Source organism: Erpetoichthys calabaricus, chromosome 4 (genome assembly GCF_900747795.2).
Source record: "Erpetoichthys calabaricus chromosome 4, fErpCal1.3, whole genome shotgun sequence".
NCBI classification, from domain to species: domain Eukaryota; kingdom Metazoa; phylum Chordata; class Cladistia; order Polypteriformes; family Polypteridae; genus Erpetoichthys; species Erpetoichthys calabaricus.
This window is the reverse complement of record NC_041397.2, coordinates 23,845,689-23,872,407: the sequence shown is the minus strand read 5'-3', so window position 1 is coordinate 23,872,407 and position 26,719 is coordinate 23,845,689. Positions and strand designations below refer to the sequence as shown.

General features: G+C 42.1%; 1 protein-coding gene across 1 annotated transcript in view; it reads right to left on the bottom strand.

Annotated features, from left to right (window-relative positions):
* The window catches only part of LOC114649891 (forkhead box protein O1-A-like), a 243,658-nt gene that overhangs the window by 13,421 nt on the left and 203,518 nt on the right, over nucleotides 1-26,719 (bottom strand). The window contains exon 2 of the mRNA XM_028799260.2: nucleotides 466-1,852. Coding sequence (XP_028655093.1) covers nucleotides 476-1,852 — 1,377 coding nt within the window. The 3' untranslated portion in view covers nucleotides 466-475. The remainder of the gene's footprint in view (nucleotides 1-465; nucleotides 1,853-26,719) is intronic.

The window sequence follows — 26,719 nt, the reverse complement described above, 5'->3', positions numbered from 1 at the left end:
AAATATATAAAATAAAGTAAAATGATATACTATTCATAAAAGTATAATCTGTCTATCCTAATAATGAGGTTCAGAGTCTGAAAGACTAAAAATTACATGTCATTCTGTTTTTTGTGATGAAAATAATAAGGGTAATAATAATAATGCGCATTATGCCAATTTTCACTGCGCTCTTTTAAGGTCACACAGTACGTTCCGACCCCCAGTTCGTCATGCTCACCCAGCAGAAGTAATTTTGTTCAAAGTTTTTCTTTTCTTTTCTTTTTTTTTTTGTTGTGCCAGTGACTGAGCTGAAATCTAATCCCAAGCCGGTGGGGCAATGCGGCTGCAGTGATAACTAACCACTGCGCCTCCATACCTCTCAAAAGTCGGTACTAGACAAAAAGTTCACACTGTAAAATGTGTAAAGAATAAATGTTTTCAGCAACACAATAAAGAAACTATTTGAATGGGTTGAAATCTTACCTGACCACGCTTATCCTGATACCCAGCTGTGAGTTGTTGTCTTTACACCGTGTGAAAAGCCCTGGTTTGGTACCATGGGGTCAAAGTTAAAATCTAAAGAGTCTCCGTCCATTAAGGTATCATGCAGAACGGATTCCATATCACATTCAAACCGCTCAATTGACATGTCGTCCAAGTCACTGGGCAGTTTTTCCTGGTGGACTGAGAGCAGGCCCACCCTGCCATAACCGTTGCTGCCACTGATGTACTGGTGCATGCTCATATGTGGGGCCTGGCTGTGAGGCACTTGCATGAGAGTCTTTACGGTCGCTAGGCGGTTCAGTCCTGCACTGTGTGCCATTACAGTCATTGGATGATTTAAGGCACGGCCGTTAATGGTTGGTGACGGCTGGCTGTGAACTGCGTGTGAGTGTGTGTTGGCAGATGCCATCATCTTGGCATGACCTTGCTGCCCTCCTGTATAGGATGACATCAGAGAGTTGGGTGCCATCATCACACTAGGGCCAGAAACAACTCTGTTGGTGGACTGGGATACCACAGTGTCTACTGAGGGCATCATATCATTATGAGGGTCTCCATCAGATGTCAGGAGCTCCTTAAGAAGCCCTGATGGACAGCCATATTGGCTCAGGGTGGGTGGGTAAGCAGGTTTGTTATCTTGCAGTGTCTGCATAGGCATCGGAGAAAGAGAATTCATACCGGGTTGGCTATACAAACATTTTCTATAATCTTGAGATTGCGATCCCAGACTGGCAGTGTTGGGAGATGTGTAGGAGGGATAGCCAGGACTTGGCTGCATCATGGTGGCAGGTGAGGACTGAGTGGAGGAGGCCGTCACTTGGGAGGACTTAGGAGAAAGAAGATTTAAATTGTCCAGCAAGTCCTCCATTACGTTCTCTGTGTTGTGGTGGCTGGAGCTGGCCATTTCTGAAAGACTGGGCAGTGTGGAGGCCAGTTTGCTGGAAGCAGGTGAGTACACAAGCGTGTGCACTTCAGCATCTGCAAGATCATCAGTCTCAGTCATGAATGGTGAAAGACGCCCGCTGATCGTGCTGGCATTGGAGCTTGTGCGAGGCCTGAAAGTGTTCCACGCCTCAAAGTCATCATTACTGTGGGAGTTGGGGCTGCCAGGCCACTTTGTGTACTGCGATCCGGGACTGTCTGCACCACCATCTTGTCCTCCTTGATGAGCGCCCTTTTTCTTGGCTGCTCTTCCACGGCATTTGGCAAATTTGCTGTTGTTATCCATGGAGGCGGCTCTTCTTCGTGGAGACTTTCCACTTTTTCCTCCCTCTGGGTTCAACATCCACCACGAGCTCTTCCCGGTGCCTTCGTTCTGGACCCGTACAAACCGGCTATGCAATGAGAGGTTGTGCCGGATGGAATTCTGCAAGAGGAGAAATACAAAGAAATAAATTAATAAAGAAACCTCAAACTAACAAGCAACTCTGGACATGAATCTAAACAACTGGAGAACACGTCAATAATTGATTCTTACAAACACAGCATAACAGGATGTATAGGAGCCACCAAATAACTGAAAGAAAAAAACGGGAGTGCGCTCCCCTCGACTTTCTCGTATACTGAGATACAGGACAAGGTCATCAGAACCACTTTGAGTTGTGCAATATTTCTCAAATATCATATCTCTTTGTTTCTCATCATAACTAATTGATAATATTAATACACAATCATTTATCTCTATTTATATTAAAATGATATTTTCGCACTTAATGAGAATGAAAGCGGTGGTGGAATTTTTTCATGACTATATATGCATTACCTAGATTACATGCAAAGTAAAAAGAGATATAGTCACCTAAAAACATTAAAAAAGTGTTAGCATTATATAATGCTAGGGGGCTCAGCCCCCTGCTCGCTTTGCTCACGTATGGGGAAGTGGATGTACAATTTAAACAGATTCTTATTTTCATGGGAATTGTTACATATGCATAATAGACCGGACTATTTTACATTACAGCGAGTAATTAACCATAGTAAAAAATAGTAAAACGTAATAAATTGATAGAAAATGATGTTTCATGTTGCGTCAGAGGTATTTGTTGCGTTATACGTTTTCGTTCTGTTTGGCTTTGAAATTAACACGCAAATACTTTTTAAACTTACACTTTTCCTGTAAAACTTCAGTAAAAACAATATTTGGAATTAACTTTTTGTCAATATCACTTTGAATTTTGATTCCGTGTTTGGAGTTACATCGTGACTGTGAGTGAATATCGTTTCATTCCCTCAAATAAATAAACTGACTTTTTCGAATATTTGTCCCTGAGATTTGTTAATTGTCATAGCAGAATCTATTCTAGCAGAAAACTTCAAACATTTTAATACGAATGGCATATCAAGACCTCCTTTGGTGTTTAATGTTATCTGCGGAAGAAGTACCACATTACCTTTCTTGTCGCCTGTTAAAATTTTACATGTCAGAATTGTCCAACCAATTTTTAATATACCGTATTTACGCGTGTACCACGCGCACATTTTTTCCCGAAAATTAGCATTAGAAAATCAGGTGTGCATCATACACGAGGAAATGTTTACCTGTAATGTTTACTTCTTCTGCTTGGGCTCACTCACTCGCGCTCTCTCTCTCTCGCTCACAATGCGCGTCATATATGGGCCAAAACAGTTTTCGTGACTTTCTTTGTAAAAATTAGGGTGCACGTCTTACACGAGGGCGCGTGGTACACGAGTAAAAACGGTAACTTATCTTGTCCTATTGCATAGCCCATCATATAAATTACACAATTACATTACAATACATCCTTCTTTCAAGAGTAATTCGGCCGGTGGAAGACCGGATGGTGTTAACAGTTGTAGATATCCTACGGGATATTGTAAGTTGATGTTTTCATCTTCCACAACATCACCATCAACTGTTTCAGCGTCATCTATTAATACGCATTTAACCAATTTGCCAATTTGATTGTAAAAATTTATAAGAGCTGAGAATGCAGGAACTGTGTCTGACAAAGAGAGATGAGAGGATCGCGGGTGTGGGCCATTAACCTGAAATGGTTGAGAGGTGGACGGGACTTGAAAAATTCTCTTGGCAATGGTCTCGTCTTGTCTCAAGATTTTCTTTTTTGCAATAAATTGCTCTAGGTAAAACTGCATTTAGCTGCATATAATTATGATAATGATAGTGGAAATAAAAAAAAATAAATTAAATGTATTACCAGGAACACGACGGGGATGTAGCAGCTTATTGTTCCCACTACATCTTTATATTTACACAGCATGTTCAATGTTTACACGTCATTGTTAAACCGATGATGTATAAATTAAAATAAAATGAATAATAGTTATTGCAAGAATACGTGCTATATTGAATACAATTTTTAATATTGTGTATACATTAATATTTCCATGATACAAAAAATTTGTATGGTTGTTTAAATAAAATGCTACTTCAGGTTGAGTAATTTTTCTCACATTTCCTATCTGTTTGCATCTTATCATTATATTTATACAAAATTTGAATCATCTGTCTGTAATTATAACCACAGTTAAAGTAGCACTTCGGGTGGGGAAAATTAAAATGAAAGTAAGAAACCAGGTAGGATGAGAGGGAAACCAGTACTGATGATGAGTGGAGGCAATTGGTTGGGTTTGTGAGCCCCAAAAGTGGAGCGTGTGATCGGTGCTTGAAGGGGCTCATCTGGGTGGGGTGAGGGTCTTCTCTCCTGCTGAGCATACCTGGAGCAGGAGTGACCCATTGCTCGGTGTGGGGCTCTTGCAAAGTAGGCCAAGGGAACGGGCAAGGCTCAATACAGACGCCGAACAGACTGGCAGCAGGGACCCAAGTTTGTGAAGTGTTGAATGTGCCTCCTCTTGTTATGGAGACCCTTTTTGATGTCAGTTTTAAGAGATAAGCACTGAGGCCCGCGATCGTTTTAAAGAATGGACAGATTCTGCCTGGGATTTTAGCCTCGTTTTATTGGATTCCTTTATTCCGTGACCACAAAAATGCTCAGAAGATGACAAGTTCATGGAAGGAAATTGCCGATAACACAGGGGAAAAAAAAGCAAAGCATTATATAAAAAAGACATTGAAAACACTGACACTCAACCATCTCCTTTTCTTCTCCTGTACAGGCAGTTTGGACAGACACAACTCTTCTAACACCAGTAGGGTCTCATCAGGTGCAGGCATCTTCTGCCAAACAATTCACTTCCTCTGCTATGAAATTGCACTGCCACCTACTGACTTGAAGAATATCACCGCACTGATGGAACAGACCACTACAAAACAGGGGCAAGGCTCGGCACGGCCCCCCTCAGACGCCAAAGAGCTGGCGAGCAAGGACCCGAGCCTGTGAAGTGTTGGACGTAACCAGAGGAGACGTCAGACACTGGGGCTCATGATTGTTTTAAAGAATTAACAAATTCTGACTGGGATTTCAACCTCTGGAATAGTTATAGATAGATAGATAGATAGATAGATAGATAGATAGATAGATAGATAGATAGATAGATAGATAGATAGATAGATAGATAGATAGATAGATAGATAGATAGATAGATAGAGTGTATCCGGAAAGTATTCACAGCGCATCACTTTTTCCACCTTTAGTTATGTTACAGCCTTATTCCAAAATGGATTCAATTCATTTTTTTCCTCAGAATTCTACACACAACACCCCATAATGACAACGTGAAAAAAGTTTACTTGAGGTTTTTGCAAATTTATTAAAAATAAAAAAAACGGAGAAATCCCATGTACATAAGTATTCACAGCCTTTGCTCAATACTTTATCGATGCACCTTTGGCAGCAATTCCAGCCTCAAGTCTTGTTGAATATGATGCCACAAGCTTGGCACACCTATCCTTGGCCAGTTTCACCCATTCCTCTTTGCAGCACCTCTCAAGCTCCATCAGGTTGGATGGGAAGTGTCGATGCACAGCCATTTTAAGATCTCTCCAGAGATGTTCAATCGGATTCAAGTCTGGGCTCTGGCTGGGCCACTCAAGGACATTCACAGAGTTGTCCTGAAGCCACTCCTTTGATATCTTGGCTGTGTGCTTAGGGTCGTTGTCCTGCTGAAAGATGAACCGTCGCCCCAGTCTGAGGTCAAGAGCTCTCTGGAGCAGGTTTTCATCCAGGATGTCTCTGTACATTTCTGCAGTCATCTTTCCCTTTATCCTGACTAGTCTTCCAGTTCCTGCCGCTGAAAAACATCCCCACAGCATGATGCTGCCACCACCATACTTCACTGTAGGGATGGTGCCAGGTTTCCTCCAAATGTGACACCTGGCATTCACACCAAAGAGTTCAATCTTTGTCTCATCAGACCAGAGAATTTTCTTTCTCATGGTCTGAGAGTCCTTCAGGTGCCTTTTGGCAAACTCCAGGAAGGCAGCCATGTGCCTTTTACTAAGGAGTGGCTTCCGTCTGGCCACTCTACCATACAGGCCTGATTGGTAGATTGCTGCAGAGATGGTTGCCCTTCTGGAAGGTTCTCCTCTCTCCACAGAGGACCTCTGGAGCTCTGACAGAGTGACCATCGGGTTCTTGGTCACCTCCTGACTAAGGCCCTTCTCCTCCGATCGCTCAGTTTAGATGGCCGGCCAGCTCTAGGAAGAGTCCTGGTGGTTTCGAACTTCTTCCACTTACGGATGATGGAGGCCACTGGGCTCATTGGGTCCTTCAAAGCAGCAGAAATTTTTCTGTAACCTTCCCCAGATTTGTGCCTCAAGACAATCCTATCTCGGAGGTCTACAGAAAATTCCTTTGACTTCATGCTTGGTTTGTGCTCTGACATGAACTGTCAACTGTGGGACCTTCTATAGACAGGTGTGTGCCTTTCCAAATCATGTCCAATCAACTGAATTTACCACAGGTGGACTCCAATTAAGCTGCAGAAACATCTCAAGGATGATCAGGGGAAACAGGATGGACCTGAGCTCAATTTTGAGCTTCACGGCAAAGGCTGTGAATACTTATGTACATGTGCTTTCTCAATGTTTTTATTTTTAATAAATTTGCAAAAATCTCAAGTAAACTTTTTTCACGTTGTCATTATGGGGTGTTGTGTGTAGAATTCTGAGGAAAAAAATGAATTGAATCCATTTTGGAATAAGGCTGTAACATAACAACATGTGGAAAAAGTGATGCGCTGTGAATACTTTCCGGATGCATTGTAGATAGATAGATAGATAGATAGATAGATAGATAGATAGATAGATAGATAGATAGATAGATAGATAGATAGATAGATAGATAGATAGATAGAGTGTATCCGGAAAGTATTCACAGCGCATCACTTTTTCCACCTTTAGTTATGTTACAGCCTTATTCCAAAATGGATTCAATTCATTTTTTTCCTCAGAATTCTACACACAACACCCCATAATGACAACGTGAAAAAAGTTTACTTGAGGTTTTTGCAAATTTATTAAAAATAAAAAAAACGGAGAAATCCCATGTACATAAGTATTCACAGCCTTTGCTCAATACTTTATCGATGCACCTTTGGCAGCAATTCCAGCCTCAAGTCTTGTTGAATATGATGCCACAAGCTTGGCACACCTATCCTTGGCCAGTTTCACCCATTCCTCTTTGCAGCACCTCTCAAGCTCCATCAGGTTGGATGGGAAGTGTCGATGCACAGCCATTTTAAGATCTCTCCAGAGATGTTCAATCGGATTCAAGTCTGGGCTCTGGCTGGGCCACTCAAGGACATTCACAGAGTTGTCCTGAAGCCACTCCTTTGATATCTTGGCTGTGTGCTTAGGGTCGTTGTCCTGCTGAAAGATGAACCGTCGCCCCAGTCTGAGGTCAAGAGCTCTCTGGAGCAGGTTTTCATCCAGGATGTCTCTGTACATTTCTGCAGTCATCTTTCCCTTTATCCTGACTAGTCTTCCAGTTCCTGCCGCTGAAAAACATCCCCACAGCATGATGCTGCCACCACCATACTTCACTGTAGGGATGGTGCCAGGTTTCCTCCAAATGTGACACCTGGCATTCACACCAAAGAGTTCAATCTTTGTCTCATCAGACCAGAGAATTTTCTTTCTCATGGTCTGAGAGTCCTTCAGGTGCCTTTTGGCAAACTCCAGGAAGGCAGCCATGTGCCTTTTACTAAGGAGTGGCTTCCGTCTGGCCACTCTACCATACAGGCCTGATTGGTAGATTGCTGCAGAGATGGTTGCCCTTCTGGAAGGTTCTCCTCTCTCCACAGAGGACCTCTGGAGCTCTGACAGAGTGACCATCGGGTTCTTGGTCACCTCCTGACTAAGGCCCTTCTCCTCCGATCGCTCAGTTTAGATGGCCGGCCAGCTCTAGGAAGAGTCCTGGTGGTTTCGAACTTCTTCCACTTACGGATGATGGAGGCCACTGGGCTCATTGGGTCCTTCAAAGCAGCAGAAATTTTTCTGTAACCTTCCCCAGATTTGTGCCTCAAGACAATCCTATCTCGGAGGTCTACAGAAAATTCCTTTGACTTCATGCTTGGTTTGTGCTCTGACATGAACTGTCAACTGTGGGACCTTCTATAGACAGGTGTGTGCCTTTCCAAATCATGTCCAATCAACTGAATTTACCACAGGTGGACTCCAATTAAGCTGCAGAAACATCTCAAGGATGATCAGGGGAAACAGGATGGACCTGAGCTCAATTTTGAGCTTCACGGCAAAGGCTGTGAATACTTATGTACATGTGCTTTCTCAATGTTTTTATTTTTAATAAATTTGCAAAAATCTCAAGTAAACTTTTTTCACGTTGTCATTATGGGGTGTTGTGTGTAGAATTCTGAGGAAAAAAATGAATTGAATCCATTTTGGAATAAGGCTGTAACATAACAACATGTGGAAAAAGTGATGCGCTGTGAATACTTTCCGGATGCATTGTAGATAGATAGATAGATAGATAGATAGATAGATAGATAGATAGATAGATAGATAGATAGATAGATAGATAGATAGATAGATAGATAGATAGATAGATACTTTATTAATCTGAAGGGGAAATTCACATACTCCAGCAGCAGCATACTGATAAAGACAATATTAAATTAAAGAGTGATAACAATGCAGGTATATAGACAGACAATAACTTTGAATAATGTTAACGTTTAATTGCTATTTAAACATTCATGTGATCACCTGTTTATATGGATTATCTATTTATTCCTAATGGAAAGAGCACGGCACTTTGTTTGGTGGGTTAATAAAAGCAACATTTACACACCAACCCTTGCTTGTAACGTGTCCTCATCGCTCGGCTCATCCGGGTTCAAGGAGTAAGCCAGCCTGCACCATCACACTTGCAACTCATCAAACGTAATGAGGTCATAACATCAATAAAACCGACAAGAAATGTCTTGAGTTCTAAGTGTGGAGGGTGGAGTCGCATTGTGGCTTTCCAGTCGCAGGTGTAACTGTGGTTTCTTCTACACTAAAACACAGCACTGCCTAGCATACCGTTAAAATGAAGAGGGCCTGAAAGATTAACACAGCCATCACTACGGTAAAATTAGCCCTGGGCTGTTTACTAACAAAGCGTCTGACTATTACTACAACTACTTCCTGTGTAGATGCAAACAGGAAAGAACCTGGAAAATGATACAAGACGCATACAGGATACTACAGCGGAGGGAACGAATCTGTAAATCAGTCCCACTGTGGTCAGAACTTGAAACCGTGCCATTCGACACACAGTCTGCAGGGAGGCTTTCAAAAGCAAGCTTTATATTGCAGGATATTCAGTTCTTTTGTTGTTGTTCTTTTTTTTAAAACCCAAATACTTAGCCAATTTAATGTGTAACTTTATACTGTACTATAGTTTGAAATGCAACCACTGCATTCTTTACTGTGTGTGTGTGTGTTCACATTGCAATGGGCTGGCGCCCTCTCCAGGGATTATTCCTGCCGTACGCATGATGCATGCTGGGATTGGCTCCAGCTTCCCCACAACCCTGATCAGGGTAAGCGGGTTTGGAAGATGGACAGACGTCTGCATTCTCAACACTCATAAGAGATTCAGAAGTGATAAATGACACCTGCAAAGGAGCAGGCATCTAGATGAGACTATAAGGATTACAAGTGCTGTTAACTTTCATGAGCAGTAACCTGTAAATTAATGTTTTGGTTCCTAAAAAGCTAAAAATAATAATAATGTGAAAAGAGAGAGAGAGAGAGAAAGAGAGAGAAGTATTACACTGGTGCAGTGCCCAGCCCAGTGCCCTCAGAAGTCCAGAAATTTGTTAAGGAAGATGGGACGTCCTGTTTAGCATCTGCCATCAGATGTGTTCAAACTGACAGAGCCAGCAAAACAAGCAGGGTGTAGCAAAGTCACTCGAAATGTTCAAAAAGGCTCTGACCGTTTGACCCCTCCCTGCGTGTCTCACCACTGGGAGGTTGAAGTGGTCCTAGCAGCTTTCCAGAACATGTATACTGGCACTGATTATTTCCCTCCCCACAAAAAGCAGTCCCGCTAAAAAGACTTGACGTAGGAGTGTCTGAAACCGCAGGGTACAAAACACAGACAGACAATGCTGGCTGAGGCGCTGAGGCAGTGTGCAGATGAATTATTCAGTCTAAGAAGTTAAATGGGTGATAAAACTCTAAACAAAAAAAGAGAGTGGAAACTCTGAGACATCACTCTGGAAGCATAACTGTGTGTGTGTAGAGGACACAGACTGACAACTACACAGAAGAAAGAAAGAAAGAAAGAAAGAAAGAAAGAAAGAAAGAAAGAAAATGTTATGAGACACCATTCTGGAAGTTTTCCCATATGTGTGAAGAAAAGAAAGAAAGAAAGAAAGAAAGAAAGAAAGAAAGAAAGAAAGAAAGAAAGAAAGAAAGAAAGAAAGAAAATGTTATGAGACACTATTCTGGAAGTTTTCCCATATGTGTGAAGAAAAGAAAGAAAGAAAGAAAGAAAGAAAGAAAGAAAGAAAGAAAGAAAGAAAGAAAGAAAGAAAGAAAGAAAGAAAATGTTATGAGACACTATTCTGGAAGTTTTGCCATATGTGTGTAGAAAAGAAAGATAGAAAGAAAGTAAGAAAGAAAGAAAGAAAGAATGTTATGAGACACCATTCTGGAAGTTTTACCATATGTGTGAAGAAAAGAAAGAAAGAAAGAAAGAAAGAAAGAAAGAAAGAAAGAAAGAAAGAAAGAAAGAATGTTATGAGACACCATTCTGGAAGGTTTACCATATGTGTGAAAGAAAGAAAGAAAGAAAGAAAGAAAGAAAGAAAGAAAGAAAGAAAGAAAGAAAGAAAGAAAGAAAGAAAGAAAGAAAGAAAGAAAATGTTATGAGACACCATTCTGGAAGTTTTCCCATATGTGTGAAGAAAAGAAAGAAAGAAAGAAAGAAAGAAAGAAAGAAAGAAAGAAAGAAAGAAAGAAAGAAAGTTATGAGACACCATTCTGGAAGTTTTACCATATGTGTGAAGGAAAGAAAGAAAGAAAGAAAGAAAGAAAGAAAGAAAGAAAGAAAGAAAGAAAGAAAATGTTATGAGACACCATTCTGGAAGTTTTCCCATATGTGTGAAGAAAGAAAGAAAGAAAGAAAGAAAGAAAGAAAGAAAGAAAGAAAGAAAGAAAGAAAGAAAGAATGTAATGAGACACCATTCTGGAAGTTTTCCCATATGTGTGAAGAAAGAAAGAAAGAAAGAAAGAAAGAAAGAAAGAAAGAAAGAAAGAAAATGTTATGAGACACCATTCTGGAAGTTTTGCCATATGTGTGTAGAAAAGAAAGAAAGAAAGAAAGAAAGAAAGAAAGAAAGAAAGAAAGAAAGAAAATGTTATGAGACACCATTCTGGAAGTTTTGCCATATGTGTGTAAAACAGAAAGAAAGAAAGAAAGAAAGAAAGAAAGAAAGAAAGAAAGAAAGAAAGAAAGAAAGAAAGAAAGAAAGAAAGAAAGAAAGAAAGCTAAATGTTGCATCTTATAAATAAACATAAATCTTTCAAATGCTTATTTCATTCATAACGATTTCTGCGTCTTCTATAGCCGTTTTCTTTCTTTACGTTGCTAGCAGCAGTGGGCTCAAGGCAGGAGCCACTCCGGGACAGGACGCAGCCAGTAGTCCATCACAGGCCACACTCCCTCAGTCTTCAATCAACATAACTTGCGCGAGAAAACCTCCACAAATGTAGGAAGAGAAGAAGCCGACTGAATGGATGCAAGTTCTCTTGATGTGAGAAGCAGCAGTGCTAACCACTGTGTCGCTGGGCTACTACAGTTTGTAAGGTTTTATCTTTTCTGAATAAAATTCCACTTGCTGCCCCTTACAGTGAACACGGGTGGTTGTCTTATCAAATGGCTTAATTATTTGCAGAGTGGAAATGGGAATAAAAAGAAAATAATTGGCAATAAATTACATCCCAAAGCCCCACCCATCCCACCCAACCGAAGTTTTCTAAATTAACAAAGCAATAGTAAGGCCACTGTGGGTGTTCGTTTTGTTCTAAAGGTAAGGGCTGGTCACTAGACAGATTCACTATACTTGTATCTGACTCATTACTCCATTGCCAAACATTAAATCCACTGATTTTTTTGACCTCATTTATCCTTGGCTATTTAAGGAGCTGAAAACAACATGACATGGCATTTTCAAAGCCTCCTAATTCAATTCAAGGTAGCAGCAGGCAGGGTGCTGTCATGGCAGCAGGGCAGGAGCCAACCCTGGTGGAGACCCCCGTCCATCACAGAGCAAAGTCAGACACACACCAACTCGGGGCCAATTCAGAGTTGCCAATGAAGTGAAATTGAACATCATTGGGGATGTGGGAGGAAAACCCAGAAAAATGTAAATGTAGGACAACTTATTCAGAATAAGATAAATAAAGAAGAGCGGTATGGCATTGCAGTTGTAGCCAAGGAGACCAGGGGTTCAAATTCGAGGTCCCCCCCTGTGTGGAGTTTGGAAGTTCTCCCCATCTATGCGTGGGTTCCTCCAGGTGCTCCAGTCCTCTCCCCACCCCCTCCAAAGTCCAAAGACAAACAGGTTTGGTGGACTGGCGACACTGAATGGCCTCCTGACATGTGTGTGTTTGCTTGCCCTGCGATGGGCTGGGGCCAATGTCCAGGTGTTGTTCCTCTCTTGTGCCCACTGCTTGCTCCAGCTTCCCTACAACCCTGCTTTGGAAAAATCAGGTTTAGAACACTGATGGATGGATGAATTGATCTACAAAGAATAGCAGACAAATCACAACAGGACACCACTTCATTACAGAGGCCAATTGAGAAACTGCCAGTCAATGTAAAACACATGTATCTTTGGGCAGCAGAATAAACCTCACAGATGCAGAGACAAACTGCATTCAGAAAGCAACCCGACCGCAAGTGGCACGCACGCCTCTGGAGCAGTGTGACACTGTGCCTTTGTGACTTTTAAAGATGTTGCGGCCACTAGAGGGCGCACTCATCGCCCAAACCCTGACATAGACAGACACGGGACAGAAGTTCAGTACACACGTTGTACTTCTTTTTCCCTTTTTCCTTCCCCCGTTTCCCACCTGTACAGCACAGTTTAAGCATGCAGCACAACAATACACAAAACACAATTCTCTTCTTTCTTCTCCTTTCTCTTTCTTTGCCTCCATTCCTCCTCCCATAAACTTTGTCCACCTCCTCCCGACTCTGGCTCCCTGAGTAGTAGCAGCTGACTTTCTTTATAGGGCACCCGAAAGTGCTCCAGGTGCTTGATGACCTTCTTCCAGCAGCACTACTAAGCGACAAAATCCAGATTAAAGGTTGTGAAAAAGGACTTAAAAGAGCCTGCAGAATTCTGGGAAAGGTCTTGTGAACAGTCAAGACAAAGTTGAACCTGCTGTATTAGAGTGATGGCAAGAGCAACGTGTAGAGATGAGAAGTTACTGCCCAAGATCCAAAGCAGACCACCTCATCTGTTAAACATGGTGGTGGGGGAGTTACGGCTGTCATAGGTCCTGGCACACTTGTCTGCATTGATGAGGGAGCTGCTGATGGCAGTGGCACAGCGAATTCTGAGGTGTGTAGAAACATCTGATCTGCTCAAGTTCCAGGAAATGTCTCCAAACTCACTGGATGGCACTTCATCAGGAGTTTTTCTTGAATGGTCAAGCCAGTCCATCATTTGAGCAGGCCTTCCATATGGCGAAGAGAAAACGTAAGAGGGCAAGCCCCTGAAACAAGCAGGAGCCGAAGATGGCTGCATTAGAGGCTTGGCAGCGCATCACCAGAGAAGATCCTCAGCACCTGGTGATGTCTATGAATCAGAGCCTCCAAGCAGCCATTGCATGAAAATGACATGTGACAAAGTTCTAAATATGATGGCTTTAATAGTCCTGCCAAACATTATGGTGTCCTGAAAATGGGGGTCCATGTGCAAAAGGTGTTGTCATGTCTATATGCTGTGACCAAAACGTATGCAAATACCCTTAACATGAAAGTCTGCAATGGGCACTTTATAATGTCGTCTGAATTGCTTGATTTGTAATTTTAAACTGTGGAGAAGAGGGGTTAATCAAAGAGAAGCACGTCTTTGCCCCAAACATGATGGAATGCATGCACTGTACGCCATATAACTGCCATGAATAATTCAAATTACTGCGGTGGGCTGGGGCCCTGCCTGGGGTTTGTTTCCTGCCTTGCGCCCTGTGTTGGCTGGGATTGGCTCCAGCAGACCCCCTTGACCCTGTAGTTAGGATATAGAGGGTTGGAAAATGGATGGATGGATAATTTGAATTAACACTGTAGAGTTCTGGCCATAAATGAGGATAAAACAGCAGAACTGCCACTTTTCTAGTTTAGAATAAGAAAATAATTGAATCTCCATTCATGACTTGCAAAGGATGAATTAGCCATCCATCCATCGATCCATCCATAATGAGATTTCAGTTGAGCACTAAGGAGCTCTTATGAGGCAACAGCGTTAACCATTGCATATCTGTGCTGTCCATATTAACTATTAAGTGTATTTTTTCATAAAATATTATTTCATTAAGAAAAATGTTCAACACTACAGGAACCTTTGTAGACTTTAACATAATAAAAAGCAAGAAACATGAAGGCTATTACCCCAATTTATTTCATAACCACAGCACATCTCCTTTATCTTTAAGTCAAAACAACTGCTGGTGTCCCCCACAGACGAGAGGGTGAGATTCACAGGTGCACTACAGTATACAACGGATGAGAAAGTGATGAACTGAAGCGGTCTTGGCACAGTCACACTACGGTTTGGGAGGGGGTATCCTAATAGCATTCAGCGCCTGCTGCCGACTCCACCCTGTATGAGTAAAACGCGGAGGTGTGGTTGTTTTTCTTACAAGTGGGTCGCCCGGCACTTACTATAATCCAGATCACAATAACATTTCAATCACTCGCTTCCTGTTTAACACGCCGCCTGTTCACCTCCTTCTACCCTTTCATGAGCATGAAGTTACACCCAAGGTAATCAAACGCGAGTGTCTGCTGCTGCAGCAACACTCTGACATGCTGATATTAACGTAAATGCGTCACGTTTCGTTTTTTAGCCACAAAGAGCTGGGAAAAACACTTTTAACTGCAATTCTAGATAAGAAAATACAACAAATACCATTTGAAAGCAAAATATAAAGTAATGTCAGCAGAGACTTTTTGATTTCAGCTATAGAAAATGTCAAGGTTTAATAGCTCTCACGCCTGCCACAGGGAATGGGTGCAACGTTGGTGCAGAGTGGGGCATGGCCTGTTGAAAGTTGCCACAACTGTGTGACTGTAACTGAGAAAGGTGGCAGCTCAAATCACAAAGCATCGAGAAACTGGCACAGCAGATAACAAACATTAAAGGGGGGCATTCATTAAACAAGCAATTTTACAAGAACAAATTATTAAACAAAGAACCTTACAGTTTCCTCCGGGTAATCCGGTTTCCTCCTACAGTCCAAAGACTTGCAGGTTAGGTGCATTGGCGATTCTACAGTAGTGTGTGCTTGGTGTGTGGGTGTGTGTGTGCACCCTGCCCGGGGTTTGTTTCCTGCCTTGCGCCCTGTGTTGGCTGGGATTGGCTCCAGCAGACCCCTGTGACCCTGCAGTTAGGATACAGCAGGTTGGATAATGGATGGATGGAAGAATCTTACAGAATGCACCAAACATTTTCCTCCTAGTGTTCCCGTACTCGGCTTATTCTGCACACCTCAGACGCTGGATACAACACTGAAGCAAGAAGTAAATAAAGAAGGGGCCCGAGTTGCCTCAAAAGCTTGCAACATTGTAATTGTTTTAGTCAGCCAATAAAAGATGTCATTTTGCTTGACTTCGCACTACATCCATAATGGCTAACACGATACAACACCCAAGTTCAACAGCTGACAGAATATCAGCAGCATAGGCCATTGGCAGCACCCACGGCAGTGCTCACTATGGTCACAAGTACAGAAGTTCACTTCTGCCACCCTGTGACAGTGGCACATGTTCATCAGTGCACTCCACAGCTTAGTGCAGAGTCGATAAGCAACCATTTACTTCTAATACCTAACTTAGTATAATGCTTGTCCAGTACTGTTTTAACAACTACGATTTTTATTACTTTTTCAGAACCGGAACACCATGTAACACTACAGTAGTGTCGTAAATACAAAATATTTTGTTAATACCTTTATAAATATAGATCAGTCTTTTTATTCAGTATGTATACTGCATTTGTGCATTTTTGTTGGCTATTTAAACCCTGCAATGTCCCTATGCATCAACACAGATTTTCTTTCTCTTTCTTTCTTTCTTTCTTTCTTTCTTTCTTTCTTTCTTTCTTTCTTTCTTTCTTTCTTTCTTTCTTTCTTTCTTTCTTTCTTTCTTTCTTTCTTTCTTTCTTGCATTTCATTATTACTACATAAGCATTCCCACTGGTGCTCCTACACACATTACGCAAAGAAAATAATCACAGACACACCTTCCCCTAAATCATTAAGTCCAATAAAAATGAGCGTCTGCAGCAGCGCTCTGCAGACAATTTGATTTTTACCCTTTCTGAAGTTCAAACGGGGACAATGCGTCTGCGTCTTTCAGACGTGCAGATTTGCTGAGGTGGGGTGCTTTGCTGCAGATTTCCATTGAAGTCTGCAGTTACCGCAATCACATTTTCAGCACCTTGCTGCCTGTCACTGGGCTGCACATATCTCTGTTGATCCTCTCTGTCTGCAAGTCTCCTGTTGCCCTCCCTGTTTGATCTTTTGGAAGCACAAGTGACTTGTTTGCATATAATCAAGCCACAGTAAACATTGTCCATTTATTCTCTGGGCAAGGCGTCTGCACACAAGACACCAGTTTGGGGATTGAGTAACAAAGATGGAATTCCACGGCACAATACCAATCAAAGAAAAACCTAGAAAATTTTGCACAATGCTAGAAAGTACAGTTTGAGAATAAAAGAAATAGAAAGAAAAGTAAAAATGATGTGGACTCGTCACCCTATGACAAATTGAGATCCATTGTAGTAAAGCATTCTTCTTATTAACATTTCACTTTTTGGAATAGCATGAAGTCCAGAGGCAGACTGGTCAATACATTACTGACTATAATCGTTATTAAAAACCCCAACTCTAAATCTGCCTCATGTCTCCAGGTGACTGGTTTGAAACCTGGCTCAGTTATTATGGGGTTTGCACACGATCCCTGTATTTGCATTGTTTTTTGCTTTGTGCTCTCCTCCACCATAACATCTGAGGATGCTGATGGAGAAATATAGAGAAGGCCAGAAGGAGTTGCATTGCGTCTTTGTGGACCTGGAGAAAGCATACGACAGGGTGCCTCGAGAGGAGTTGTGGCATTGTATGAGGAAGTCGGGAGTGGCAGAGAAGTACATAAGAGTTGTACAGGATATGTACGAGGGAAGTGTGACCGTGGTGAGGTCTTTGGTAGGAGTGACGGATGCATTCAAGTTGGAGGTGGGATTACATCAGGGATCGGCTCTGAGCTCTTTCTTATTTACAATGGTGATGGACAGGTTGACAGACGAGATTAGACAGGAGTCCCCGTGGACTTTGATGTTTGCTGATGACATTGTGATCTGTAACAATAGTAGGGAGCAGGATGAGTAGACCCTGGAGAGGTGGAGATATACAGAATACATGTGTGTAAATTAGAGGGAGGTCAGTGGAATGGTGAGGATGCAGGGAGATAGAGTTGGTGAAGGTGGATGAGTTTAAATATTTCGGATCAACAGTACAGAGTAACGGGGAGTGTGGAAGAGAGGTGATAAAGAGAGTGCAGGCAGGGTGGAGAAGAGTGTCAGGAGTGATTTGTGACAGATGGGTATCAGCAAGAGTGAAAGGGAAGGTCTACAGGACGGTAGTGAGACCAGCTATGTTATATGGGTTGGAGATGGTGGCACTGACCAGAAAGCAGGAGACAGAGCTGGAGGTAGCAGAGTTAAAGATGCTAAGATTTGCATTGGGTGTGACGAGGATGGACAGGATTAGAAATGAGGACATTAGAGGGTCAGCTCAAGTTGGACAGTTGGGAGACAAAGTCAGAGAGGCGAGATTGCGTTGGTTTGGAAATGTGCAGAGAAGAGATGCTGGGTATATTGGGAGAAGGATGCTAAGGATAGAGCTGCCAGGGAAGAGGAAAAGAGGAAGGCCTAAGAGAAGGTTTACGGATGTGGTGAGAGAGGACATGCAGGTGATGTGTGTAACAGAGCAAGATGCAGAGGACAGGAAGATATGGAAGAAGATGATCCGCTGTGGCAACCCCTAATGGGAGCAGCAGAAAGAAGAAGAAGAAGAAGAAGCTCTCCTCCACCAAAACTTATCGTCTATGGGGGGGAAGGAAAAGGTTTAGTTTTGTCAAAATTTTCGATGTCCTATTTTCTACGGATCTCAATGTTTTAGAGTCCCCTGGTACCGAAAACATCGATAACTCGATGATGGGTGTCTGTCTGTTTGTTTGTGTGTGTCTGTCAGTGTGTCACAGTTTCTTGAGGACGGTCTAGAGCTAAAACGGCTGGAATGAAAAATACCAAAGTCGAAAATTAAGCCTGTTATGAGATGGTGTTGTGCTGATTAGTTTTTGAGCCAAATCAGGCAAGTGAAAGAGGCACTCTAGAGGAACCCTCAAATACTCTAATTCTTCAATTAATCATGAATTCTTCTTGTCTATTGCTATCATAATGACCTATTTTATGATCAGAAAGATCAGCATCAGAGCGGTAAATAATTACTGAAATGTTGTAGAACAGTTTGGGTAACTTGATTCCTAGGGCACAAAGCCTACTGACACATTCAAATTTTTAATTTTTTTTTTTATCTCAGTACACAGGTTTTACTCCAGCAAACCAAAGAGGTACAAACACTGATTTACTGGTTGTCTCTAATCCCAAACTAAACCCTGAGAGATGGCACTGCTGACAAAAGTGAAGGCTAGAGTGACTGACAACTCAGAACTGGCCCTGTGTCAGTAAGCATACTATTAGGCCGAACGGCCCCTTGTCCATGGTGGATTGCCCTACTTTGGCTCCCCCTTGAAGTTGAACTGGATTGAAAATGAATGGACGGATTTCTAAATCTCACATTACTAATGTGCATTAGAATTACTTTCTTTTCTACGGGACACTACAGAAGATAGTCCTAACAAAGAAGCCATTTTATATATGGTGCCTTTCCATAGTGACAGCAACTTTTCATGCTTATTAGGAATTATAATAAAACACAAAAACATTCTCAAATCCACTTAATCCAATTCAGAGTCTGGCACATCGGAACTGAGGGCTGACAGAAACCACCAATGAACAGGGCACCATTCTACCTTAAGGCCCACTCACGCCCACACCTACACTCATATGTGCCTAATTAGTTAATTTGACCTGCAAGTCTTTGGTAATGTGTAAAGAAAACTAAGGTTCAGAGTCAAATAACGTACACATTCATGGAGTTCGAACCCAGGATGCTGGATTCATGGGACAGCAGGAATAACCATTCTATTTTAATCTTTCTTTTTACCATTGTGTGCACATAAAGATCCCATTCGGGATCACATACTATAATGAACTGGCAAGTCCTCTCTTTACTGATCAACCCCAATGCCACTGGGGCACCTTTCTGAGCAGGGTTTCCCTTATACCAATGATAGCATGAAGTGCATATGGTGGAAATGGACTGAATTTGAAAACTACGGGAGCTGTTGATTTCAAGGTCTTCCTTCACTTGAATACCACTTATCCTGGTGGCAACATGCCAAACTGGACAGACTAGGCCAGCCTGTCTGCATCACCTTCTTAGTAGCCATATACAGTACTTTGTTGTTGGTAAATAGCACTGGGAGTGAAAAACCTGGTAGTCTCAGCAGCTTGCTTTGTGACATGAAGTGTGGGCAAAGCAGCAGCAGCAAGAACACGTGAACAAGAAAAACATGGGAAATATGTGCTTGTTTTGAAAGGGCGCAAGGAGATTTGAATCTGCAAACCAGCACATTAAAAACTAGAAAACGTCCAAGAAAAATATAATCAGGAGGTGTTGGCAGGTTTACCAATGGCTAATACATCAATGAATTCTTTATTAAACCAGTTTACATGTAGGGTTTAGGCCAATCTTTCACTAGATGATGTTAAAAGCCCTGCACCACCTGCTAAAGAGACAGGCTTCAAGATGTCTCAACCCCAAAATAGATAGATAGATAGATAGATAGATAGATAGATAGATAGATAGATAGATAGATAGATAGATAGATAGATAGATAGATAGATAGATAGATAGATAGATAGATAGATAGATAGATAGATAGATACTTTTAACAGAAGCTCAATCCATAAATAAATACATTATGAATTATAAATACGTGATGAATTAGTGCTGGTAGTGTGCACTGTAAAGCAGACTTCTGCCTGCCACTGATTCACTAGTATATCTAGACTCAGCCATTTAACTTGACATTGAACAAATTCATATATGAGCAAATGTTTTGGTAACAATCTTTGCTAAAAAGCAGTTTGAGATGATGAGGGCCCGATTATAATCAGGTGACACTGGGTAAGAAGCCAATAAATCACAGGACTCATTGGCGTAGAACTATACTTCCTCACACAGACCAACTTACAGGGCCCAATTAATGTAACATAAACCTTTCAGATGTTGAACGAAAACAAGAGTACAGGCAGTCCCTGGGTTACGTACGAGATAGGTACTGTAGGTTTGTACTTAAGTTGAATTTGTATGTAAGTCGGAACAGGTACATTATTTTAACAAATGCTATTGTTGACTGACTGTAACCAAGTGCTCTGCCAATGAATAATGGAGTTTCACGTCTTTCTGACCTTTTTATTATTTCTACTTTATTTTCCATGGTGATGGTTTTTCTCTTCTTTACTGTATCACCAGCACTTGCATCAGATTTGTGTTTCAGAGACATTCTTGAAGGGTGAAGATAAAAGGTTAAGATAAGCTCTTCTGCACAGCACTGTACACGTTATCACAGCAGATTAGGCACCAGTCGTCAACGCGTCTGATGTATAGGGAGGTCCAGATCTAATTATGCAATTTTCATTATGCTATAACTTATTCAGTTTATTACATAGAAAATCACCCGAAAAATCCCAGACCATCGAGAAGTGTGCAAACTGACGAAACGAGGAATCGTCTTCGCGCCGAACTGGAATCGTCCCCACATAAATCAAAGTCCTCCAGACGATCTGGATCTGCAGAATTAGATCTGGACCACCCTGTACTGACAAGAGACAACTTCCTGCTATGTGCGTAACAGTACAAGCAGGCTTGCTATTGAGAATGAATGGGGGCAGCGAGGGGCGCTTCATCACCAGCCCACCTCACAGTCACCTTCACTACAGTATGCTGCCTGCAGTGTCCCGCCGCACCACCGCCCCCATTCAACACGCAGCCATCCGAGGCACACTACAATGCTACCCCCCGCCGCCCCATTCAGCCACAACAGGGTCACCACTTGCAGCATTACCAGCCGCGCACCTAAAACGAGCGGGGCAGCCATGTGTGGTGGGCGGGCAGCGAAACCGCTTGCCACCGGAGGGACACTACACTGCGCGAGCTACGAAATCGCCCCCCTCCAGCTTCCGTCCAGCCACCGCTTGCAGCGTCTGCAGGCCGAAGATGACAGAGCAGCAGTTACTTAGGCGTTGGTATGTCGTAGATGTCCGTAACCTGGGGACTACCTGTATCTGGAGAAAAAGTCATTCACACATGGGGAAAACATACCAACGTCACACAAACACCATTTGGACTGGGATATGCAATTAGGACTCTGGAACTGTGAGGTGGCAGCACTAACCATGTGTGTTTGACAGGAGTAGATGGATTAGCTGAACAGAATAATAGGCATCACTAGTGTAAGGATAAAAGCAATGGTAATGTAGATTAAATGTGAAGATCAGTGTACATATTAAACTATAGGTGACATGGCAGTTCAGCAGTTTGTGCTGCTGCCTTACAGCATTATTATCCTGGAGATCAGGTTTATTTCCACTGCCCGCATTATATACAGTGTTTATAAAGTATTCAACCCCCTTGAAAGTTTTCACATTTTAGTATTATACAACATTGAATTAACAAATTGGATTCAATTTGGATTTTTTGGCAATGTCAAAAGTAAAAACAGATCTCTTCAAAGTGGTCTAAATTAACACAAATAAAGTATAAAACATAAAAATAACTGATTACATACATGATACACCAAAATGAACACTAGTGAAGCCAATTGAATTTAAAAGTCACATATTCAGCGATTTTGAATCCCTTATTTGCCATACAGTGGAACCTCGGTTCACGAATGTCTCAGTACACGTACAAATCGCTTTATGACCAAAAAGTTCACCAAACTCTTGCCTCAGTTCACGGCCACACACACGGTAAACGAACAAGCTAGTTTCCCTTTCGGTTTGTACGCGCCGATGATTTCCACACGTGTTGCATTGTTCTTGGTCAGACGTGCGTGCTTTCGCTGTGAACTCTTTGTGCTCTATTTCATTTCCCTTCTGGTTCATATGCGCTGATTACTGTATTTAAGCACGTGTTCAGCCTCTCCCTGTTCATTGTTCTCAGTCAGATGTGTGTGCTTTACCTATGAACTCTTTGTGCTCTACAGTATTTCATGTGCTTTTGCAGTTAACCATGGCTTCTAAGCACTGTAACCTCCTCTCCACCCTGTTCCTCCTCACTTCATGCCAGAACTCGACTCATGCAAGGTTAGTTTTCTTGGTGGTTTATGGTTAGTTTTTGTATTACGGATTTTTCAAATGTTCATTTTTCGGTTTGTAGCGTGAATTGTTGCAATGTTACTTTTCTTGGTTGTTTATTAAGTTACGGATTTTTCAAATGTTCATTTTTTTTCCCTGAGGTCGGATTGTAAGGCTATAGCGCGAACTGCTGCAATGTTACTTTCTTGGTTGCTTGTGGTTGGTTTTTAAATAAAGTTCGGATTTGTTCAAATGTTCCTTTTTTTCCCTTGTGCTTAAACTCATTAAAAAAAAAAAAAGCGTTTATACAGCGATCGGGTCGTAAGGCTATAGCGCGAACTCTTGCAATGTTAGTTTTCTCTGTTGTTCAAGGTTTTCACAGTGTTATTCAATGTTTTTACATTTAGTTTACTATTACAATGTGCATTCTATGGTGTAATTAACTATATTTGTGCTTACAAACCTTTAAAAAAATATATTTACATACAGTTTGTACCATCTGGAATGGATTAATTGTATTTACATACAATCCTATGGGGGAAATTGCTTTGGTTCATGACCAAATCGGTTTACGACCAGAGTTTTGGAATGAATTATGGTCGTGAACCGAGGTTCCACTGTATATAGTTTCTTATATTAGGAATTTGTCATTTTTCGCATTTTCCCAATATACTCTTCACAGATGTTTTTGGGGTTGGAGTGCAGGCTCAGCTACTTGTACAACACCCCTGGAGTAATTGCAGGTTAAGGGCCTTGCTCAGTGGAGTAGCATTCATTCTGTGACTGCCTGGATCCAAACTGGCAGCCTTTGAGTTTCCACCCCAGATCCTTCAATGGAGATTACCTGTCTGGGTTTTCAGTTGATTGTTGTGTAGATGTCCATGTATCTAGAAAGTCCAACTTGTGGTCAGTCAGTATTGGGGACTAATGCCCACACCAACCCAAGCAGTATTAAAAAGACAATTAAAGAGCAGCCTAACTTGTATATTTCTGGATATTTTTGTAGTTCACTCCACTTCATTGTGATGCAACAGTTGGGAATATGGGTAAAAAGTGGATTTTTTTGCTCTATGGATAAGGATCTGCACTGGTATCCAGAAGGTTGCTGGCTCAAACCCTGTTACTGCCAGAAGGGATCCTATTCTGTTGAGCCTTTTGAGCAAGAACCTTAAGCTGAAAATTACTCCAGGGGAGCTGTACAATGGCTGACATTGCACTCTGAGCCCCAAAGGTCATGCAAAAAGGCAACTTCCACTCAGGGATTAACAAAGTATATCTAATCAAAAAACAAAATTAAATGGTTAGGTAGTAAGAGGAAAAACTGCAGACAACACAAAGCATGCTCTACTCTGATTGCAGACGACCAAAAGCGCCTGCCAAAGGTCACGTCCTAGGAGAGAGCTGAAAGTCCTCAGGAGAAGACCCAACCCCATAAGGTCATATCTAAAGCTGAAGAGTTCAGATCAATAAAGGTGGCTGTAAAAGAAGGAGGGAGCTGTCTAGGTGTGGTCAAAGGCATGGCAGCAGAACTCAAGGGAGGGCCCTATCCTTCTACCAAAGGAATAAGCAACTGGTAAGTTTGGAAAAAGAGGGAACTAAAGACTCTGAGGTCAGCACTGGGAGGTGAACTGGCAAAGGGTTCAAAGGGGCAGAAAGGTGGTGTAGACAGAGCTGGGATTAAAAGAAGGAGGGACTGAGAATTTGGTAGGTGAGCAGAGGAGGTATTTCTGGCACAGCATTCAATAGTGGACAAGTGGAGGAGCCACCACAATGAGCAGATACAGACAATACGCCCACACAGTGATGCCCGCAGAGAGACAACAGGGTCCCTTTTTCAGGCTACTATCTTGTTACTTTGTGTTGTTTACCTGTTTTTCCCCCTAAACTGAATTGATTTGACTATGAGAGGAAACTGCAGCACCTGGATAAGGCCTACACTGACAGGTCAGGTCAGGTTGGGGAGCAGGCACTGGTACAACGCATTGCCGAATCCACCACACGACGAAACAGCTCAGGAAATCTTGCAGGGAAATCATGGGAGGCTGGTGGCAGGACTGACACTCTCAGCCACCGTAATGAAAACTTCAAACAGCTCTGACATGACAGATAGGACTCCTTTCTGCTCTCTGTGGGAGTAGCTGCTCGCATTATGAAGGGGATGGGGGAAAGCCCTCATGAGCCCCATCCCTGGAAGAGTCAAAACTGTCGGAGAGCCAATGGGGTCAGGCCTGTCGGGGATCAGAACGGGTGTGGTGCTGAGGCCTAGTCGCCCGCTACACTGACAAAGACAGAAAACGGTATGTTAAAGTTAACCATTACACAACTCTTAACTAAAATATGTTACAGATAGTATTTAAATTTGGCAAAAACAAGTCTTAATGTCCTTTATGCACTTGAACAATCACAAAATACCTTAGTTAGGCCAAAGCAAAACATTCTGGATTTACCCTATGTCCATCCATAACTATATATATCCTAACTACAGAGTCACGGGGGTCTGCTGGAGCCAATCCCAGTTAACACAGGGTGCAAGGCAGGAAACAAACCTCGGGCAGGGTGCCAGCCCACCGCAGGGCACACACACCCACACACCAAGCACACACTAGGGTCAATTTTAGAATCGCCAATGCACCTAACCTGCCAGTCTTTGGACTGTGGGACAAAACCCACGCAGACACGGGGAGAACATGCAAACTCCATGCAGGGAGGACTCCTAACTGCGAGGCAGCAGCACTACCCACTGCGCCACCGTGCCGCCCTTTACCCTATGTGAGATATGATAATAAAGCGACTAAACTTAATACATCCCATACACACACGGTAGGATCCATTTAGGGTACAGTCACAAAAATCTGACTGCAGGGTTTATGGACAAGGCATATTCCTGAAGAAAGGAAGGTAAGCGTCCCAAATATACATTCCACTAGAAAGCACACAAAGGGAGTGTGGGAAACCAAAAAAAAGGGTAGATAAGAGACAATGAAAGGAGAAATGACTTAATACGGGAAGTGCACAAAGGAGAGGGAAATACTTAACCCTAGAAAATTACAGGGTTATATTTGAATAGGCCATTTTTGCTTCTTATTTATCTGCCTGCTTTGTTTTCTGCTATGATGGTAGTGAGAGTCAAGCAAAATGACACCTTTTATTGGCTAACTAAAAAGGTTGCAATATGCCAGCTTTCGAGGCAACTCAGGCCCCTTCTCATTACATCTTGCTGGAAGATGCACAGATAAGAGGAGAGCACCTTATGTGGAGTGAGGCCATCAGGTTAGTCCCTCAGGGGTCTCTCCTTACTGACCGTAACTTTGTCTGATTTATATTAAGGACATTGATTCTGGTGTAGACAATAAACTTGGAGGAGTAGCAGACACTGATAAAGCAAGAAAAGAAATCCAGAAAGATTTGCACACGCAAACACTTGGTTTACTGGAGAAAAGTGCAAAGCACTATATGTGAGCAAAATGAATGTCAACTGTAAATTCAAGATGGGAGATACTGTTCTACAGGAGGCCTCCTCTGAAAAGGATTTAGGGGTTTATATTGGCACAATGTTCTCATTATCTAAGCAATGTGCAAAAGCAATTAAATAGGCACATAAAATATTAGGTTATATCATAAAAATTGAAATATATATTGACACACTCTATGTTTACACTATATAATGCACTAGTGAAGGTCCCCCATGTTATAAGAAAGACATAGCAGCACTTGAAGCTGTGCAGAGGAGAGCAACCAAGTGCATCATGGGAGTGAACGACATGACCTACTCTGACAGACTCGGAGAATTAAATGTGTTTAGTCTCAAACAGAGGAGAACATGGGGTTCCTCATGCAGGTCTTCAAAATCCTCAAAGGCACTGAGATAAAGGAGATCCAGCAGAATACTTTTGGCTTAAGGATGAATCACATACTCAATGACACCAGTGGAAATTAAGGGGTTTAGGAGGCCAGGAAACACTTCGTAACACAAAGAATTGTGGGAATCTGGAAGAAACTACCGAGACATGGAGTTGAAGCAGAAACTTTAACAACCTTTAAGAAGGATCAGGATGAGATATTAGGACAGCTTAGCTATTAGCTAAACTAACAGGCTTGATGGACTGAATGGTCTCCTCTCATTTAT